General features: G+C 41.8%; 1 protein-coding gene across 5 annotated transcripts in view; it reads right to left on the bottom strand.

Moving 5' to 3' along the window:
* Positions 1 to 5368, bottom strand: part of Cplane1 (ciliogenesis and planar polarity effector 1) — a 94685-nt gene extending 89317 nt beyond the window's left edge. For 4 of the 5 annotated variants that reach the window (XR_004115585.1, XM_031359817.1, XM_031359818.1 and 1 more), the window contains exons 1-2: positions 4885 to 5368; positions 2025 to 2153 (exon numbers count right to left, since the gene is read on the bottom strand). Coding sequence is in view for 3 of the 5 variants with exons in the window: in XM_031359817.1 (XP_031215677.1) it covers positions 2025 to 2105 (81 nt within the window). In the remaining 2 variants the exon portion in view is untranslated. Of the gene's footprint in view, positions 1 to 2024; positions 2154 to 4884 lie in introns of those variants that run through there. The other variant, XM_031359820.1, reaches the window with a different exon arrangement.
* Positions 5369 to 22357: the final 16989 nt, after the last annotated feature.

The following is a 22357-nucleotide window of genomic DNA, read 5'->3' as shown; positions in this document are numbered from 1 at the left end:
TAGCAGGGCTGGAGAGACGGCTCATTGGTAAAAGCACTGGCTGCTCTTCCTGAGGTCCTACTTCAGTTCACAGCACCCACATGGTGGCTCACAACCATCTATAACTGCAGTCTCATGGAATTTCCATGGAATCTGATGCTTTCTTCTGGTATGCAGGCATACATCCAAACAAAACACTCATTCATAAAACACATAAACAAAGTTTGAAACACTCTAAACATTAAAAAAATGAAACAAGCAAACAGAAAAACGTAGATTACCCAGCCCAGACTTACTGAGCTGGAAATGCTCTGGGACTCAGCAATCTGTTTTTGTTATTATTTTAGTTAGTGTAAAAAATATTTCAAAATCATTTCATTACAATATTTTTAAACATACTTATCACATAGTTTGCTCATACTGGCCCATTAACCTCCCTTGTCCCTTTCCTACTTCCAAGAACTCACTCCCCCTTCTGTTTTTGTCTTGTATGCATATACATATAAAGTCTAGATGAAACATAAGAAAAAGCACAGCGTATTTATCTTTCTCCCTCTTCCCATCACCCTCTTTTGTCATGTCTACCTCTCACTGGACCCCTCCTTCCTCCTCTGACCTCTCCTTCCCCTCCAACTGGGCCCCTCCCCCGGACCCCTTCTGCTTCAACTGGACCCCTCCCCCTCCAACTGAACCCCTTCCCCTCCAACTGGGCCCCTCCTCCCTCCCCCTGGGCCCCTCCTCCCTCCCTCTGACCCCTTTTTCCTTCTACAGGGTCCCATTTCACATTTTTTTTTCACATTTTGAGAAAACGTGGGCAGAGCGTGTCTTTAAACAAGCTTCTCTTGTTTACAACAGGATGATCTCTAGCTCCATACATGATCCTTCAAAATTCTTCCTTTATGGCTGAATAAATTTCACCTGTCCAGATGACTCTGATGAGTATAAAAGTTAAAAACTCCTGGGCTGGAGGATGGCTCAGAGGTGAAGAGTACTTGCTACTTTTCCATGCACGGCTTGATTCCCAGCACCCATGTGCAGTTCACAACTGTACTCCTCTTCTGTTCTGTGTGGGAACCAATCATGCATGTAAAGTACTTACATACATGAGAGGGAAACAGTTATACACAGAACATTAAAAAAATTTTTTTTTAAAGTAGAGAACTCCCATTACAGGTAAGTTAATTTACAGTAAAATTTCTCATTGAAAATTTGAATCTTTTTTTAAGATTTATTTTTTATGTATATGAGTACACAGTAGCTGTACAGATGGCTGTGAGCCATCATGTGGCTGCTGGGAATTGAACTCAGGATGACCCCGCTTGCTCCAGCCTGCTCGCTCCGACGCAATATACTGTAGCTGTGTTCAGACACACCAGAAGAGGGCGTCAGATCTCATTACAGGTGGTTGTGAGCCACCATGTGGTTGCTGGGATCCGAACTCAGGACCTTGAGAAGAGCAGTCAGTGCTCTTACCTGCTGAGCCATCTCGCCAGCCTGAAAATTTGAATCTTTATGTCAATGATCATTATAATTAGAAGGGGATTGTGTAGGTTTGCCCTCTCTAGGTGTGAGTGCTATATCATATTTTATGAATGGAATTCCTGGATTATTAATGCCTTATGGCCCACCTCTCCTATCCAGCTCTGAGCTTACTTTATAGCACAATCATGAAAGACACAATATTGGGAAACACTTCACTGTTTTGGTAGTGCAAGTGTAAGAAATTCAACACTCCCTTGATATGAAGAAACTTGATATGAGGAAAAAAATTGAAAACAAAAGCTTTCACCTAGATAGAAGACTCAATTCTCTGTAAATGCTAACTTATACATTATAACTTTGACATACCCACTTGCCATAGGTATGCACGTTTTCTGAAAATGCTAACCCATACATTATAACACTAACACACACACACACACACACACACACACACACACTTTGTTGTTGTTTTTTGAGGCCACAGACTATTCCTCTATCTTATAAGGAAAAGCACATATTTAACATATATAAAACCCTTAGTATATGAATAAAGGAAAACTCACCTGACCCAACCAGGATACTCTGGGCCAGGGTTTTTTCTGCTTGATACTTGTTGATGTCAAAACTTCTAATCTCATCTCCATGTTTGTTGAGATACCAATGACCAAACAAACAAAGCCAGTCCCAAGATCCTGTGAATAGTAACGGCAATAATAACTAGCCTGTAATACTTACAAAGGATAGGTTTTTTTCTCAACACTGACAAAATAACAGATGAAAACCACCTAAGGAAGGGAGGAGAGACTTCCTGTGGCTCCGTTTCAGAAGGCCCAACTCTCAGCTGGTTGTCTGCCCCAGAATACCCTGCTGTAGGAGCAAAGGAAGAGGAGAGTCTTCACCTCTCAGGAGAAAGAAGGCAGAGGCAGTAGGGATCAGGTACAACCTTCAAAGGTGCAGCCCTAGTGACCTATGTCCTCTAACTAGACCAAACTCCTGAAGTTTCTAGAACACCCCAAAACAGCATCATAAGCTGGGAACAAATTAATTAATCAAGATATTGAGCCTGTAGGAGACATCTGAAATTCAAACAATAACACTGAACATGCTAACTTAGAAGTCCAAAAACTTTTAATGGATCTACAAAAATTCTTTTCTTAAGAAAACTGGTTTATTTATTTTTATTTTATGTGAATTGATGTCTTTCTTTCATGTATGTCTGTGTGAGGCTGTTGGATCTCCTGGAGTTGGAGTTACAATTGTAATCTGCCATGTGGGTTCTGGAAATTGAACTCAGGTCCTCCTGAAGAACAGCCAGTTCTCTTTAACTGCTGAGCCGTCTTCTCCAGCCCCAATAATTCTCTTGTTAGGGTAAGAAATTGCATTCTGTATTTCATCCACATCCTGAATAGAGGCAAATTGTAGTTGCTTTCTTAACATGTTATTTCTCAGACAGTAGCCATAAACAAAAGTTTCCATATGCTCTGCATTCCTGCAGATCTGCAGTGTAGCTGACTGTATGTATTTTAGTAAAGAAGGGCAAATTCCCCAGCCTCCTGCTCTTCCTGGCTTTGCCACTGCTCTGCCTATTCCCTTGACCTTAAGGTAGACTGTGGGATTACTTTGGCCAAAAAATATACAATGGAAGTGACGCTATGAATTTCCAAGGCTAAATCACAAAAGGTGAGAAAAGAAATCTCTGGAGTAACCATTTATGAAACTCTCTCAGCAGGTAGTGCAAACTGCCTTCAGCCCACACAGCTGTGAGCAAGTCCAAACTCGCTCACCTGAAGAAGCCTAGCCAGTTTTGTTGCTACACATGAAGTTGCAGCTACTCCAGAGGCTGAGGCAGGAAGGATAAATCCAAGGCTTCTCTGTGCCCAGACTAAAATGAAAAGTAAGAAGAGCTTTTACACCGTCCGGTTTGGAGCTAGGCACTGCTTTGACCTGTGAGGTTCAATAGTGCTGCTTACTGACTGGTTCCTTGCACAGCCTTTCTTACACACCCCAGGACCACCAGCCCAAGGGTGAGCTGAGGTCTCTCACACCAATCATCAATCAAGAAAACACCCCACAGGCTTGGCCACATTTCAAACTGGGCAGGGGTGGTGCTGGGGGTGAGGTGGAGGAGGCATTTTTTTCAACTCAGGTTCTTCCCAAATGATTCTAGTTTGTGATAAATTGACATGAAACCTGCTAACCAGTGTCAGTGAAGAAACAAAAGCTCAGGTGTTCCAAAAGAAAGATGACTTAACAGCACAAGGCAGCCAAATGCAGCATTTTATCCTGCATCAGAAAACAAAAATGCTGTATTATTCAATACTAAAGTTCCCAAATTTTATGGCATTATTGGAACTCTGCATTGTACTGAATATGACAAATAAATATAAGAATGTCTAATACATGCAAGCATCCTCAAACCAAAAACTATTTCTAGGTAATCTTTCTTTCTTTTCTTTCTTTCTTTCTTTCTTTCTTTCTTTCTTTCTTTCTAGGTAATCTTTCTTTCTTTCTTTCTAGGTAATCTTTCTTTCTTTCTTTCTAGGTAATCTTTCTTTCTTTCTTCCTTCCTTCCTTCCTTCCTTTCTTTTTAAGATTTTATTTACTATATGTAAGTATGCTGTAGTTGTCTTCAGATACCCCAGAAGAGGGCATCAAATCTCATTACAGATGGTTGTGAGCCACTGTGAGGTTGCTGGGATTTGAACTCAGAACCTTCAGAAGAGCAGTCAGAGCTCATAACCTCTGAGTCATCTCTTCAGCCCCATATTTCTAGGTAGTTAATAGTTCCTAAATACTATATGTATGCACATGTAAACAGAAAAATAAAGCATGGCAAAATATAAAGAACTGGTTAATCTAAATAAAATACATATTTAATTATATTATTTTTACAACTTTTATGTAAATGCAAAATCGATAACAGGCAACAGGAGAAAACCCGGCACTATTCAGCTAATCATCATTAGATTCTGCTGGTGAATATTCTAATAGGTGTTCTGGAGACAGCAAACTGTTAGTTTGGGTTTTGAGGGATTAATTTATTATGTTTTTTTGTCTAATGAGTCCTTACATCTAGATATGAAAGATAAACATTTAAGGATTTATGCAGAGGATTTGTTTGGAAATATGTAGAATTATATGTGTGCAAGTAAAACGTAAAAGATAAAAAGATAGCAAACCACTTCAAGATTTTGGGACCGTGCCCTACAGAATCACGTACAACGCCCCATCACTTAGAATTCGAAACACCATTTTCTGACGCGTACTGCAAAGCCTCTCAAAACACTGATGCTACTGGACAGAGACCAAGCACCACACAACAGGCACCGCTGATAGAAGAACTGAGAAAAATCCGCCCCATCGCGCAAAAATATATGAGAGGAGTAATCTGCCCAGTCTACGGGAACGGGGGGAAAAGGGTACCTTTATTTCAAACAAATCGGAGCGTGCAATTTCAAGAAAAATCACTGACGTCCAGCGGTTACTGCCACGGAGGACGCTAGGAAGCCGCGTCCATCCCTCGCTGCTCTGACTTCGGCTGGGGTCTACTCAGAAGTCTTCCCGTGACGGTGGCCGAAGAGTCCTGCCCGAAGGTCCCCGGTGGAGGTGTGCGGGGCGGGGGGCCACGGCGGGGAGGGGGCGCCTACGACGCCGGGGAGGACCAGAGCAGAACGGCGTGCGGCCGCGAGAAAAACCGAGGTTCCCCCCACACACCCCAGCTGGCCGGGAGAGCCTGTGAGGCGGGAGGCGCGGGGACCGAGCCCCTGGGGAACGCTCCAAGGCCGTTACCTCCCGCTGAGGTCCGCAGAGCCTGCGAAAACGCTGCGCCCTGGACAGAGGAGGCGAGGAGGCCGCGCCCGCCTCCCCAGAGCCGTGTCCTGGAGACGCGTGGGCGGGCCGCCCCCACTGCGCATGCTCTGTGCCGCCCGGTGGGCGGACACCTAGCGGCTCCCCGCGCCGCCTCCTCGCCAGCCTCGTGCCCGGTGTTTGGAAGAGCTCTGCCAGCCAGCCAGAGTGGCTTCCTCCACCGAGTGTGTCCTACCCTCCGGCTCTCTCCTCAGCTCAGGAGTCCCTTCTCTCTCCGTCCATCCTTGGCTTCCTCTCGTGGTAGTGTTTTGAGTTTCCGGGCTATTCGTGGAGCTTCGCCCGAGAATGCTTTAAGAACCAAGACTTGGGGCTGGTGAGATGGCTCAGTGGGGAAGAGCACCGACTGTTCTTCGGAAGATCATGAGTTCAAATCCCAGCAACCACATGGTGGCTCACAACCACCCGTAATGAGATCTGATGCCCTCTTCTGGTGGGTCTGAAGACAGCTACAGTGTTCTTACATATAATAAATAAATAAATCTTTAAAAAAAAAAAAAAGAACCAAGACTTGGGGCTGGCGAGATGGCTCAGCGGGTAAGAGCACCAATTGCTCTTCAAAAGGTCCTGAGTTCAAATCCCAGCAACCACATGGTGGCTCACAACCACCCATAATGACATCTGACACCTTCTTCTGGTGCATCTGAAGACAGCTACAGTGTACTTGTAATAAATAAATAATAAATAAATCTTTAAAAAAAAAAAAAAGAACCAAGACTTACATGCCTGCTCTGTTAAGAGCAGTTGTTGCTTTTGTAGAGGGCCCGATTTCGATTCCCAGCACCTACATGGTGACATAACTCTGAGTAACTCCATTTCCAGGGGAACTGACACCTTTTTCTGGCTTCTAGGGGCACCAGGCACAAAGGTGGTGCACATATATACATGTAGCAAAATACTCATAAAATTACACGTAAAAGCAAAACAAAACCCCTAAAACTCCCTAGAGGAGCCCTTCATAGACCTATAAGAAAAAGGTCGGCTGCCATCCACACGTGAGAATATAATGAAATAAATTTTTCCTGACGGGGAGCCATAGAACATGTTTTTCATTTCTACAGATTTTATTTTTCTCTTCAGAAGTGTCTATTTAATTCATTTGCTCTATGACTCTATGTTAAGTGGAACAACTTAAACCAAGTAGTTCCTCTTTTTTGTTGTTTTTTAAGCTCTTTATAGATTCTGGATATTAGACCTCTGTTAGATCAATAGCCAGCAAGTATTCTTTCCCATCCTATAAATTATGTCTTGAGTTTTGTCTTCTTTGCTATACAAAAAAAAAAAAAAAAAAAAAAAAAAAAAAAAAAATTTACAGCAATATCTTTAAGTATTTCCCCATATGTTTTCTTGTTTTCGTTTTAGAGTTTTAAGTATTACATAAACAACTGACTCATTTTGAGTTTATTCTTTTTCACATTTATTTGTGTAGAGGCACACATCTATGGCGCATATATGGAGGTCAAGGGACAAATTCTAGCAGTAATTTTTCTCCTTCTTCCATGTGGGTTCCAGTTCAACTCAGAGGCTGGGCAGCAAGTACCTTTACCAAAGCCATCTTTGCTACCCCTTGGAATATTGTTTGAGATGGTGGCAGTTAAATATCCAGTTTTCCTAGTAGCGTATGATGAAGAATCTGTCTTTTGTATGGTTTGGCACCTTTGTCAAGAGTCAGTTGGCTGGAAATGAGTAGGGTTATTTCTGAGTGCTTCAGTGTGTCCCACTGACCTGTGTTGTTGTGTTTACACCAGTACAGCGCTGTTTTGTTACTACAGTTCTGTGTGTGTCTTGAAATTAGGGATCGTGAGGCCTTTCCTCTTTTTGCTCAACATGAGTTTGGCTATTAGGGATCTCTTTTGCTCCCATATTAATTGTAGAATTGCTTTTCTAGTTGTGTGAAGAATATAGCTAGTATTTTAATGAGGTTGCATTGAATCTGTAGATGGCTTTGTTTAGTTGGACTTTTTAATAATATGAATTCTTCAAACCCTCTCATTGGCCTGGAAGTCAACGATTAAGCCTGACTGGATGGCCAATGAGCCCAAGGAATCCTGTCTCTAGCTTCCCCACACTGGGAGTAAAAGCGAATCACCGTGGCCACCTTTTGTATATCTGTGTTAGAGACTGAATTCACATCATCATGCTTATAAAGTCCTTTTCTAACTGAGCCATACTCCCCAGCCTTGTAGATAAGTACAGCACACACACTCGCACACGCACGTGCACGCACACACACACATGTGGGGAGCTGCAGCTGCCACCCTATATATTGAACACCTGGTCTCTGGCCAGAACAGAGAGCATTGATAATCAAGCCATTAGTTGGAGAAGCTGTGTGCCTCCAGTTTGTGATGCAAGTTGGTATGAATTTCCCACAGCCTATTATGCTTTGCCACGTAGCTGATGCTGATTGGGACCAGGAAAAGTATTTAACCTGCAAAGGCTGGGGGTTGAGAGAGAGAGACTACTAGATACTACTAGGGAGAGACTACTACTGAAGAGATTACAGAGATTAATAAGAAGAAGTAAAAATGAAGGTTCCTGAATAAAACGTGCTTGGAAAAGGACTCGTGTTTGCCTCCTTATTTCCGCTGGACAGAAAGGCAGCTTACACACACACACACACACACACACACACACACACACGCATACCATGGACAATTTTTTTCTCTGTATGGTTGTTTGCTTGCATGTATGTCTGCATAGTATGCATGCCTGATGCCTGTGACGGCCAGAAGAAGGCATGGTACCCCCTAGAACTCAAATTATAGACAGTTATGAGCTTCCATGAAGGTGCAGAGAGTAGAATCCAGGTCTTCTGGAAGAATAGTCAGTGCTCCTAACTGCTGAGCCATCTCTCTAGTTTCTACTTTTACATTTTAATCAGTGGTTTGTGGGTCTCCTTTCTCCTCAGGGTTGGCTCCTCGAGGACAGACAGAGCAGAAGCGTTGAGCCGGGGCTGGACAGTTGTATGACTGAAGAACGTCTGCAGACCCCCGCAGAGAGACAACTCTACTTTATTGTTCCAGGAATAGGATATATGAGGGCTTGGGGGTTGGGGGAGATGCAGGTGGAAAGGGTTAGTTGGTCATATCACAGTACCTAGTTATCGTGCAGGCAGGAAGCTGGAGAGGGACTGTGTGCTGAGTTATGCAAAGAGCTCTGTACAAGGTCATTTTTCAGACAATGCCAGGCACCTGTGCTCAGGGACACTCCAGACAAGGTCAGGTAGAGAAAGGGAAGCCCTGCAGAGAAAGGGAGTCCCTCTATTTTTTTTTTTTAAATGAAAGAAAACATTTCATTGGGGTTGGCTTACAGTTAGAGAACTTTAGTCATGGCAAGAAACATGGTGACATGCAGGCAGACATGGTGATGGAGAAAGAGCTAAGAGGAGTCCTCCATTTTGGGCCGAGCTTGGAGAGCCATTTGGACATGGGCAAATGAGACCTTAACCTCAGACTTCTCCAACAATGCTTAGTAGGAGTGTTCACTTAGTGTCTTTGTCACTGTTCTGTTGCTGTGATGAGACACCACGACTAAGTCAACTCTTATCAAAAAAGCATTCAATTAGGTGCTTAATTACAATTTCAGAGACTTCGTCCATTATCATCATGACAGAGGTCATGGTGTCATGTTGGTCTGGTGCTGGAAAAGTATCTGAGAGCTACATCCTGTTCCATAAGCAGAGAGGTGTGTATGTGTGTGTGTGTGTGTGTGTGTGTGTGTGTGTGTGTGTGTGTGTGAGAGAGAGAGAGAGAGAGAGAGAGAGAGAGAGAGAGGCCTAGAACTGGCAGGGACTTTTTTTTTAAGAATTATTTATTATATTTATGTATATGAGTATACTGTAGCTGTCTTTAGACATACCAGAAGAGGGCATCAGATCCCATTACGGATGATTGTGAGCACCATGTGGTTGCTGGGAATTGAACTCAGGACCTCTGGAAGAGCAGTCAGTTCTCTTAACCGCTGAGCCTGGCATGAGCTTTTGAAGCCTCAAAGCCCACCCTCCAGTGACACACTTTCTCTAACAAGGCTGTACCTACAAGGTCACACTTCCTAATCCTTCGAATTCTTTCAAAGAAGTTCCACTCCCTGGTAACAAAGCATTCAAATATATGAACATCTGGGAGCCATTCAGAGATAATGTTTTCTGTAGTTTGAGTACTTTTCTGTAAGTGATGTCAATTGACAATGTAAGTTTTTAAAAAATTTAATTAATATTTCCTATCACATATATTGCAGGGTATTTGATCACACTGTGAACACCAAGATTAGGTTTTTTACTGGAGAAACCTGTTTCTAACTGTGGTGTGGCTCAGCCCTAACACACACATTTAATCCAAGACCTTCTTCTTTATTGTAAATGAGATTAAATGAAGTCAATGTAGGCCAAGAAGTGGAGTAAGCAACCAGTTGACAAGAAATTGATAGGAAAAAAAAAAAACAGAGAATAAAAGGAAGTCATGTGAACAAATAACAAGTAGCAGATAGATAAAAGCATCAGATAAAACATCACCAAGTTAGAAGCTTGTGATAGCCGGCAGAGAAGACAGGAATAGGCCTTACTAAACTGGACTCTTACAATCATTCAACAGAAATTGGCTAGGGAAGTGCAGTGAGAAGCCATCTAGAGCTCCTGATTAAGGTCTCTCCCCAAAGATGAGCTGCCATCTTTGAGCTGCCATAGATGTTCCTACTGCAGGCATTTTTATACTAGGCAGAAACACTAGTGAGGCCTATTGGAGATGGTTTAGCTCTTAACTCTCCCAAAGGGTATGTTTAATGCTCATAGCTGCTTGCAGTCTTTCCCTTTCTCTAACACAGAGGCCAGCCTGAAACAGGACAGATTATATAGGGAAAAAAAAGGGAAGAGTCTCACCAATGTCATATCCCAGTGAAATCCAGAGGACTATTAGAGAATACTTTAAAAGCTACATTCCAACAAGACAGAAGGTCTTGAAGAAATTAATAAATTCCTAAACACCTATGTCAAGAAGACATAAACTACTTAGACATAAAACAAGTAGTGATATGGAAGTATCCTAATATAGAAAAGCCAGAAATCTAACTAATGCCAATCCTCATTAATCTATCCCAATGGAAGAAATACTGCCAAGCTCGTTCTATGAAGCCAGCACTATTGATTCAAACCCAGATAATCACAGCAAAAACAAAACAAAACAAAACAAAAACAAACAAACAAACAAACAAAAAACCATAGATCAACTTCCCTGGTGAACATGGATGTGGATTTCTATAATATACTTGAATACTGAGTCCAACAACACATTTAAAAGATCATATACTATGATTGAGTTGTGGTCATTCCATGGGTACAAAGATGGCTCAACAATGTACAAATCAAAGAATATAACATAGCATGTAAGAAGAGTTGGGGACAGAAATAATATGATTACTTCAAGACATGCAGAAAGGGCAAAACAAGTTCATCATCCCTCCATATCTATCTATAGATGTCTAACATTGCATTAAATGTAAAAAAGAGAATTTTCTCAATAGTAAGGAATGAGACAAATGTACCCACTGTCTCTGTTCTTCTTTGATGTAATGCTCAAAGTCTTAGCTAGAGCAACAAATCAAGAAAAAGAAAAGAGATGGAAATAGAAAAGGAGTCAAGCATGATGTGTATTCTTGTTTGACTACATCTTAACTACCCAAAACCCAAGCTGCTGGGTGTACCTATACGGGATTTTTCTTGATTGGATTATTTGAGGTTGGACTATCTCCCGGAATCCAGATCATTTGAAGACCTATGGTACATTTGGACCAGACTGTCTGGTGGCAGTCTGCAAAGGACAAGGAGGAAGGAAGCACTTGCCCTTTACTGGCTTCCCCTCGGCAATAAAACTCTTTGACAAGTTGATTTATCCACTGGTATTAGAACTTTCTTCTTCATGATTCTGGCATATACTGAGGACTAGCTGAGATGACTCAGCCTCATGGATTGAACAACAATTGGATTCTTGAACTCTCTGTCAGGAGTCAGCCATTGTTGGAATAGTTGTACCACAGCCTTTAAACCACTCTAACAAATTCCATTTTCCTTTTTTGTTTGTTTGGTTTTTTTTGTTTGTTTTCGAGACAGGGATTCTCTGTATAGCCCTGGCTGTCCTGGAACTCACTCTGTAAACCAGGTTGGCCTCAAACTCAGAAATCCACCTGCTATTGCCTCCCAAGTGCTGGGATTAAAGGCGTGCGCCACCACTGCCTGGCTAATAAATTCCATTTTCATATACATAAATTCACTCAATCAGTTCTGTTTCTCTAGAGAACCCTGACTAATAGATCAGATTAACTCTATTAATATATAAAATGATCCTATCCTTTAAAAACCCTAAGGACCCCATCAGAAAACTCTTAGATCTGATAAATGTTTTCAGCAAGGTAGCAGGATACAAAACCAACACAAAAAGATGAGTACCTCAATCCATAGAACCACAGAGGCTAGATATAAAGTAAGGGACTAGACAGAAGGGACAGATCTCCCTGGAAAGGGAAAACAGAATAGAGTTATGGATGGATGGGAGTGAGGATGAGCAAATAGACTGAAACAGGAGGATCATGATGGGGAGCCAGAGGGAATCTGGAGACAACTAAAATTAATGGCAAATTGAAGGGTCATCTGAAAACCTAAGGCAGAAGATGTTTCCTAAATTATATACATAAATGAAGGTGATATGAATGAAATTGCCAAATAATGGGGAAGACGGAGCTCCAAATTGCAGGATTGGGTGTCAAAAGTTGAAAAACTGCACAGCAAAGAAAACAATTTGTAGAGTGACAAGACAGCCAAAAGAGTGAGTGAAAGGTCTGGAGAGATGGGTCAGAGGTTAAGGAGCACTGACTGCTCTTCCAGAGGTCCTGAGTTCAATTCCCAGCAACCACATGGTGGCTCACAATCATCTGTAATGGGATCTGATGCTCTCTTCTCATGTGTCTAAAGACAGCTACTGTGTATTCATGTAAATAAAATAAATAAACCTTTAAAAAATGAGTGATAATCTTTGCCAAATATATACAATAGGGGCAGATATTTAGAATCTACAAGGAACTAAAAAAACAACTAAACTAAACTAAATATAACTAAGTCATCTAGTCAATGACTGGGCAAATAAGTAAAATGGACAATTTCTATTTATTTATTTATTTATTTATTCTTACATCCAACCACAGTTTCCCCTCCCTCCTCTCTGCACACCCCCCCCCCCACTCCTCCTGTTTCACTTCAGAAAAGAGCAGGTCTTCCATGGAAATCATCTAGTCATGGCATATCAAGTTTTATAAGACTAGGCACCTCCTCTTCTATTAAGGTTGGACAAGGCAGCCCAGAAAGAAGAAAGGATTCCAAAAGTAGGCAACAGAGTCAGAGACAGCTCTTGCTCCCACTGTGCGGAGTCCTGCAAGATGACCAAGTCACACCACTCTAACATATGCAGAGAGCCCGAGGCAGTCCCACGCAGACTCCCCGGTTGGCATTTCAGTCTCTGTGAGCCCCTATGAGCTCAGGTTAGTTGATTCTGTGGTTTTTCTTATGGTGTCCTTCATCCCTTTGGCTCCTACGATCTATCTACAAGTGTATGGATTTACTTCTGGGTCTTCAATTCAATTCCATTGATCAACCTGTCTGTTTTATGCTAATACCATTCAGTTTTTATTACCATTGCTCTAGTACTATTTGTTAACTATTCCTCCCCCATTGAACTTGGCACTGTTCCTGCAAATCAGCTGTTCACATATGTATCTATTCTGCTCCATTAATATATCTGTTCTTACAGCACTACCTCAACATAAGTGCTCTTTTTTGTTTGTTTTTTCAAGATATGGTTTCTCTGTGTAGCCCTGGCTATTCTGGAACTCATTCTGTAGATGAGGCTAGCTTCTAACTCAGGGATCTGCCTACCTCTGCCTCCTGAGTGCTGGGAATAAAGGCATGTGCCACCACTACCCAACAAATTAATGTAGCTTTGTAAGAAAATACTAAAATTAGTATACGTTCAAGTTTATTTTTTGGTTCATGTACATGCATATGTGCTTGCATGCCACGTATCTGTGAGGCCAGAAGAGGGCGTTGGATCCCTAGAACCTGGGATTGCACACAGTTGTGAGCAATGAAATTTGGGTGCTGGAAAACTGAACCCTGGTCCTTGAGGAAAGCAGTATGTAGGTTTAACTATTGAGACATCTCTCCAGACCTTGTGTACTGTTGGACTGTCTCTGAAGCACTAACTCCCAAATAATCTCACAGAGATTTTTTATTAAGACGAATGCTTTAGGCCTTAGCTTAGGCTTGTTCTCAACTAATGTTAGGCTCCAAGAATTGCCAAATAATATCCCAGACTCAGTATGTAAAAGCAAAGAGCATTTATTCAGCTGAATTTCCTGCATGTGGGGGTCTCCCCATTTGGGGATGGAGACCTCTGGTGGACCCACAGGCTCAGCTTTTATTGTCACTTAGGGGAATTCCAGGGAGGGGTATATGCTGTTTTACCTTGGTTAGCTCTATCTCTAGGGTCTGACTGATTCTACGGTTGATCAGGATCTGGAGACTTCCCAGGGGCTTGCATACTCATTTTAGCTACAGATTCTTACTTCAGATGACAAGGTGTCCTCACATTGGCTGCCCACAGTTGTAGTTGGCTGACCATGGGTTCCTGGATCTGGGTTCCCATTTCTGGGAAACAGAAACTTAGGCCTAGTCCCCTAGACTGTCAGTTTGCAGCCTGTCATGGATTCAGCCCGGCACTGACTTAGTCCTTCCACTCTCAAATTAATTGGTTTATTCTAATCTACATTCTGCCACAGGTTCATTACCTCTCCTCAGTTTTATACATGTGACTTCCTCCATGTCTGGCTGGTAAATCTTTGAAGCATGAGTCTTTCCCAGAGTTTCTATCTCTTCCCGGGAGTCCTGCCTACCCTCTCTTGCCTAGCTATTGGCCATTCAGCTCTTCATTAATCTAATCAGAAAGTGCCTTAGGCAGGTGGGGAAGGATAGAGAAACATTTTTACATAGTGTACAAAAAAGAATTATCCCAACACTCAAGGTTATTTTTACTTTTGAAACTGTATTCTATATTATATCTATGTTAACTTGAATTTTTAAATTTGGCTTAAAATATAATTACATGATTTTCTCCCTTCCCATTTGTTTCTCCCTTCAACCCCTCCCATTCACAGTCCCTTTTCTTTATTTTTATTTTTTTTAAAGATTTATTTATTTATTATATGTAAGTACACTGTACCTGTTTTCAGACACCCCCTAGAAGAGGGCATCAGATCCCATTACATATGGTTGTGAGCCACCATGTGGTTGCTAGGATTTGAACTCAGGACCTTAGGAAGAGCAGTCTTAACCACTGAGCCATCTCTCCAGCACCCCCCCCCCTTTTCTTTATTGTTATACATATGTATAAATACAACCTGAGTTTGTTTCAAGTTGCTTGTAGGTATATGTTGCTTCTGATGTCTGCAGGCACCAGGCATGCATGTGGTGCACAGACATATGCATGCAAAATGCTCATACACTTAAGATAATACATGTTAAAATTTTAACTTGGTATTGGATAAACAATTAGGGGGCTCATGCCTGGAAAAGATAAATTCTCCCTCTGTGAGCATCCCCACACCTTAAAAATATTCGTTGACCCAATTCAGCAGGAAGAAGTTGTAGAGAGTCACCATCCTGATCCCTTGGTTATGGTTATTTTATAAATTATAGATAGGCTGTCATTTTAAGAGATAATTTAGAAATAGTCATAATTTTGAACAGGGAGGAAACTAAATAGAGAGCTTAGACTTGGGGGTTTCTGCCTTTCCTTTCCTCTTCTCAATCCTTTCCTTCCGAGGTAAAAGGAAGGAGGCTGAGGGAAAAGGGGGATAGAATGATAGTATAAAAAATTAGATATATGGGATAGATTACTAAAATTATTCTTAAACAAGCATTGTATAGCCATAATCTTATATTGGTAGAAATCTTTGTATTTATGCAAACTTGTAGTTATAATTCCTTACATTGTTACAGAATTTATATATTGATACAGGCTTAAGGTTTTCATTGGTATAAATCGTTGTATAGATACAAAATTTGAAATTATATTGTTATGCTTAGACAAGCATTGTGCCTATGGAATTCATAGAATCTAAGGCTTTGACCCAGTTCCTCTAATAGCTGCTATTACAAGCTGTTTAGGGTGATTAATTAATGCAAGTTAAGAGCCAGATAGTAAACTCACATTGTAGCAAAGTAGCAACTGGGCAAGAATTGCCCTAATTCATCTACAGACAAAAAAAAATACTCTCCAGGAAAGGACACACAGTACAGAATGGTCCACAGCTTAGCTCTGCTAAGATGGAGTAGATAATTCCTGCTTCACTTAAGGTCTGGCAAATGGTTCTGGGCCAGAAAGCTGAAGACAGGAATATTTCTGGGTTAAAAATTTTGAGATGGGTGTGTGGTCCTATCCTTCAACTAGGGGCAGTGTTTATCTACTGGGGTTGGATATCTCAGCTAAAGCCACCACCACTGGGTCCTGGGAGCCTCTCCCTTCCCTAGCATGTGGAACTTTCTAGTAGCTACCTCTAGCTTCCCATCCCCCACTGCTACGTTTCTACTCAATTTCCTGATACTCTGTACTTCTCACCCATCCCTTCCAATACTTGACCCTGCCCCTTCCCTGTAGGGCAGTGGTCTGTTCAGGCAACTTGGGCCCAGTTGAGTATAAGTCTAGAATGCCAGAGCCCCAGTGGGTAATTTCTGCCTGCAAGGGACAGAAGGTGTTCGGCCATAACTCCTGGACCCTGGCTCATGTTGAGTTCCAATCCTCTCACAGCCCCCGACATGAGATGTGTGTTTTGTCACGTAGACAACGCCTGAAGCTCCCAGCATTCTAGCTGGACCCTACCCCCAGTCATCTGACCAAAGCCAGGCATGCCCCACCCCACAGCCAGATAGCCCCGCCTCACACAATATAAGGGGCAGTTTGACCCTCCTCTCTCTCTTGCTGTCTTTCGCTCTTTGCTTTCTCTTGCTCTTTGTTCTCTCTTCTTGCTCTCTTGCTTCCTTTCTTCCTGTCTTGCTTTGTCCTCTCTTGCTTCCTTTCTTCCTCTCTTCCCCTCCCCTCTTTTTCCTTCTTCCTCTCTCTCTTGCTCTTTGTCCTCTCTTGCTCTCTCTCTCTCTCTCTCTCTCCTTCTCTTCTCCTCTCCTTCCTCTCCTTTCTCATGTCATGGTCGGCTTCTTTTCTCTTTCCTATAATAAATGTCACGATTATGCATTGCCTCCTTTTAACTAACTGATGCTCCACCATCAGGCATCAACAACAGAGAACCCTAGGACCAACTGCAGAGAGAGACCAGGCCCCACACCCACCTCCCTTTCTCCCCTCCTCTCTCCTTCCCAGGTACCTCCTCCTCCATCTACTTCCTATGATTGTCTTGTTCCCTGATCTATGTAGTATTGAAACATCTACACTTTGGTCTTCCTTCTTCTTAAGCTCCATATGGTTTGTGTTTTTTTGTTGTTGTTGTTGTTTTGTTTGTTTGTTTGGCTTTTCCAAGACAGGGTTTCTCTGTGTCACCCTGGCTGTCCTGGAACTCACTCTGTAGACCAGATTGGCCTCGAACTCAGAAATCCACCTGCCTCTACCTCCCAAGTGCTGGGATTATAGGTGTGCACCACCACTGCCTGGCAGTTTGTGGGTTTTATCATGAGTATTTTGAGCTTTTGGGTAATATCCACTTATAAGTGAGTACATACCATGTGTGTTCTTTTGTGTCAGTGTTACCTCACTCAGGATGATATTTTATAGTTCCATCAATTTGTCTGCAAATTTCATGAAATCATTGTTTTTACTAGCTGAGTAGTACGTCATTGTGTAAATGTACCACATGTATTCATGTTCCTGTTGAGGGACATCTGGATTGTTTCCAGCTTCTGGTTATTATAAATAAGCCTGCTATAAACATAGTAAAACATGTGTCCTTTTTCTATGTTCAACCACATATGCTCAAGAGTGGTATAGCCGGGTCTTCAGGCAGAACTATTTCCAATTTTCTGAGGAACTGCCTGACTGATTTCCAGAGTGGTTGTACCAGCTTGCAATCCCACCAACAACGGAGGAGTGTTCATCTTTCTCTGTAGGGCAGTGGTCTGTTCAGGCAACCTGGACCCAGTTGAATAATAGGTCTGGAACCCCGAAGCCCCAGTGGGAGATAGTTTCTGCCTGCAAGGCTTGGAAGGTGTTTGGCCATAACTCCTGGGACCCTGGCTCCTGTTTCAGTCACAACCTCTCACAGCCCCTCTGCCCCACAGGAGATGTGTGTTTTGTCAGGTAGACAATGCCCCAAGCTCCCAGCATTCTAGCTGAACCCTACCCCCAGTCATCTGACCACAGCCAGATAGCCCTGCCTCACATATAAGAAGCGGTTTGGTTTGCTCCTCCCCTCTCTCTTGCTTCCTTTCTTCCTCTCTTGCTCTTTGTCCTCTCTCTTGCTCTCTCTTCCTCTCTTGCTTTCTTCCTCTCCTTTCTCTCTCCTTCTCTTCTCCTCTCCTTCTCCTTTCTCTCTCCATGGTTGTGACTGGCCTATTTTCTCTTTCCTATACTAAATCTCATGATTATGCATTGCCTCCTTTTAGTTAACACATCACACTGCTCCAGGCATCGGCAGCAGAGAGCCTCAGGCCTCAGCAGCTGAGAGACACCCAGGCCCCACACTTCTCCACATCCTCCCCAGCATCTGCTGTTCCCTGAGTTTTTGATCTTAGCCATTCTGATTGGTGTGAGGTGGAATCTCAGAGTTGTTTTGATTTGCATTTCCCTGATGACTAAGGATGTTGAACATTTCCTTAAGTGCTTCTCAGCCATTCATGATTTCTTGGTTGAGGATTCATTATTTAGCTCTGTACCCCCTTTTTAAATATGCTTATTTGGTTTTCTGGAGTCTAACTTCTTGAGTTCTTTGTGTATTTTGGTTATTAGCCCTCTATCAGATGTAGGGTTGGTAAAGATCGTTTCCCAATCTGTGGGGTTGTTGCTTTGTCCTATTGAGAGTGTCCTTTGCCTTATAGAAGCTTTTCAGTTTTATGAGGTTCCATTTGTCAATTGTTGATCTTAGAACTTGAGCTATTGGTCTTCTGTTCAGGAAAATTTCCCCTGTGCCAATGTGTTCAAGATTTTTTCCCACTCTTTCTTCTATTAGATTCAGTACATCTTTTTTTTTTTTTTTTTTTTTTTTTTTTTTGGCTGCAATCACATGAGGTTTATTTGGGACACCGGTGTACCAGGGTCGATCTCATGACCACAGCATATCTGGCTTTATGTGGAGGTCCTTGATCCACTTGGGCTTGAGCTTTGTACAGAAGATAAGAATGGATTAATTTGAATTCTTCTATATGCTAATCACCAGCCAAACCAGCACCATTTGTTGAAAATGCTGTCTTTTCTTCCACTGGATGGTTCTGGCTTTTTTGTCAAAGATCAAGTGACCATAGGTGTGTGGGTTTATTTCTGGGTTTTCAATTCTATACCATTGATCTACCTACCTGTCTCTATACCAATACCATGTAGTTTTTATTGCTCTACAGTACAGCTTGAGGTCAGGGATGGTGATGCCCTCATACTTTTTTTTTTCATTTTTTTTTCCACGCGTAAGAGATTTAATTGAGAGGGTGAGGGGGGCAGTAGCAGGAAGAGAAGAGGGATAGAGAGAGAGCTTTTTTTTCATTTTTAATTGGATATTTTCTTTATTTACATTTCAAATGTTATCCCCTTTCCTGGTCCCTCTCTCCCAACCCTGAGATTCCATCTCACACCAGTCAGAATGGCTAAGATGAAAAACTCAAGTGAAAGTAGATGCTCTTGAGAATGTGGAGAAAGAGGAACACTCCTCCATTGTTGGTGGGATTGCAAGCTGGTACAACCACTCTGGAAATCAGTCTGGTAGTTCCTCAGTAAACTGGACATAGTACTACCTGAGGACCCAGCTATACCACTCCTGGGCATATACATGGAAGATGCTCCAACATATAACAAGGACACATGTTATATATCCACTATGTTCATAGCCGCCTTATATATAACAGCCAGAATTCTTCAACAGAGGAATGGATACAGAAAATGTGGTACATTTACATAATGGAGTACTACTCAGCTATTAAAAAACAATGACTTCATGAAATTCTTAGACAAATCTCGAGGATATCATCCTGAGTGAAGTAACCCAATCACAAAAAGGCACACATGGTATGCACTCACTGGTAAGTGGATATTAGCCCAAATGTTTGGAATACCCAAGATACAATTCACAGAACACATGAAGCTCAAGAAGAAGGAAGACCAAAGTGTGGGTACTTCAGTCCTTCTTAGTAAGGGGAACAAAATATTCATGGGAGTAAATACAGAGACAAAATTTGGAGCAGACTGAAGAAAAGCCCATCCAAAGACTGCTCCTCCCGAGGATCCATCCCACATAGTCACCAAAGTTCTTTTATTGTTGAGAATGGTTTTCGATATACTAGGTTTTTTGTTATTCCAGATGAATTTGAGAATTGCTTTCTATCTCTGAAGAATTGAATTGGAATTTTGATAGGGATTGCATTTATTTGGTAGATTGCTTTTGTAAAGATGGCCCTTTTACTATGTTAAACCAGCTGATCCATCAGCATGGGAGATCTTTCCATCTTCTGAGGTCTTCTTAAATATCTTTCTTCAGAGACTTGAGGTTTTTGTCATACAGATCTTTCACTTGCTTGGTTAGTCACACTAAGACATTTTATATTATTTGTGGCTATTGTGAAAGGTGTCATTTCTCTAATTATTTTCTCAGCCTATTTATCCTCTGACTAGAGGAAGACTACTAATTTGTTTTAGTTAATTTTATATCCAGCTACTTTGCTTAAGTTGTTTATCAGTTGTAGTTCTCTGGTAGAATTGTAGGGGTTGCTTATGTATACTATCATATCACAGCAAATAGTGATATCCTGAATTCTTCCTTTCCAATTTGTATCCCTTTGATCTACTTTTGTTGTTTAATTGCTCTGGCTAGAACTTCTAGTACTATATTGAATAGATAAGGGGAGAGTGGGAAGCCTTGTCTTGTCCCTGATTTTTTAGTGAAATTGTTTCAAGTTTCCATTTAGTTTAATGTTGGCTATTGGTTTGCTGTACATTGCTTTATGTTTAGGTATGGGCCTTGACTTTCTAATCTCTCCAATATTTTTCATGAATAGGGTGTTGTATTTTGTCAAATGCTTTTTCAGCATCTAATGAGATGATCATGTGCTTATTTTCCCCTTTGAGTATGTTTATATAGTGGATTACATCAATGGATTTCTGAAAACTGAACTATCCCTGCATCCCTGGGATGAAGCCTACTTGATCATGGTGAATGATCGTTTTGATGTGTTTGTGAGAACTTTAGAGTATTTTTTGCATCAATATTCATAAGGGAAACTAGTCTGTAGTTTTCTTTCTTTGTTGGGTCTTTGTGTGGTTTAGGTATGAGTATAAGTGTAGCTTCATAGAACGAATTGGGCACCATTCCTTCTGTTTTTATTTTGTGAAATAGTTTGAGAAGTATTGGTATTAGGTCCTCTTTGAAGGTCTGAGAGAATTCTGCACTAAAACTATCTGGCCCTGGACATTTTATGGTTGGGAGACTTTACATGACTGCTTCTACTTCCTTAGGGATTAATTGGACTGTTTAGATGGTTTATCTGATCCTGATTTAACTTTGATATCTGGTATCTGTCTAGAAAAAAAATCTTCCAATGAAAAGGGAGACATAACAGAAATGGAGGAAATTTAAAAAAAATCACCAGATCCTATTACAAAATCCTGTACTCAACAAAACTGGAAACTCTAGGTGAAATGGACTTTCTAGACAGATACCCCCACTTTTCTTTACTTTTTTCTATTTTTAAAATTAGTTTATTATGTATACTGCATCTGCCTGCATATATTTCTGCAGGCCAGAAGAGAGCACTGGATCTCATTATAGATGGTTGTGAGCCACCACGTGGTTGCTAGGTGTCGCGTCCACCTTGACCAGCAAGAAAGACACGACCCACGAGCTCTTCTTTTAGCAGTTTATTCAGGAACCTTCAACAATCTTCTGACTCCCAGGGCAACACCCTCGGCCGTTAAGTACTCCCATGCTTAGCCAATCCCAATGGGCCACGTGGCAAAAGCGGATAGGTCACCAAATGCGGAAGCAACCAAGGGCAGCAAGCCTAGCCAAATAAGGGCTTGTTCATGAGACCGCTCGCTCTCAGGATGGCGGAAGCCAGCGCCATCTCAGGGTGCTGCTTAAGCGGCTCTCCACAGCTAGGAATTGAACTCAGGACATCTGGAAGAGCAGCCAGTGCTCTCAAATCTCTGAGTCATCTCTCCAGCCCACCCTCACTTTTCTTATTCCCTTATCTTACATTTCATTTGCCATAATCGCACTGGTTGAGAATTCAGTATCCAGGATGTAAGTGCTGGCAAGGCAAAGACATTCTTATGTTGTTAGTCTCTGCAAAGGAGACACCACCTAATTTTTCTTCTTTGCGACTTTAGCTATTTGTTACAGGTGTCACAAATTTACAGGGCTACGATCCATTATTTCCTCCTCAGCTTGCTGAGATTTGATTATGCTTCTTGGGGAGGTCTTGTATATCCAGCTCTAGTTTATAGTTCTTGGACCTGTAGGCTTACAGTTTTCATAAAATATAGAAAGTGGTCTTGCAACTAGACTGATCTTACATGCTTGGCATCCTGTTTCTGGCAAAGTAATTTTTTCCAGTTCTGTATGGGTAGGTGAAAATTCTAACTCCAAGACTGAGTCCATGACCAGAGATAGTAAGTCTGATAGTAAGCCCATCATAGATCTTTTTCTGTTAATTACACTTCTAGGGAAGAGCTAACACAGTAACATTACCCATAACTCTTCTAGGAGTTATGGGGCAAAGAGACAAAGAGTAGACATGAAAAGTGCAGTCCACAGGGCATGATTGTTTATGCCAGTAATCGTAGTACGT

The sequence above is a fragment of the Mastomys coucha genome, unplaced genomic scaffold, assembly GCF_008632895.1.
Source record: "Mastomys coucha isolate ucsf_1 unplaced genomic scaffold, UCSF_Mcou_1 pScaffold8, whole genome shotgun sequence".
Classification (NCBI taxonomy): Eukaryota; Metazoa; Chordata; class Mammalia; order Rodentia; family Muridae; genus Mastomys; species Mastomys coucha.
The sequence above is the reverse complement of the archived record's forward strand: the minus strand, read 5'-3'. Positions and strand labels throughout refer to the sequence as shown.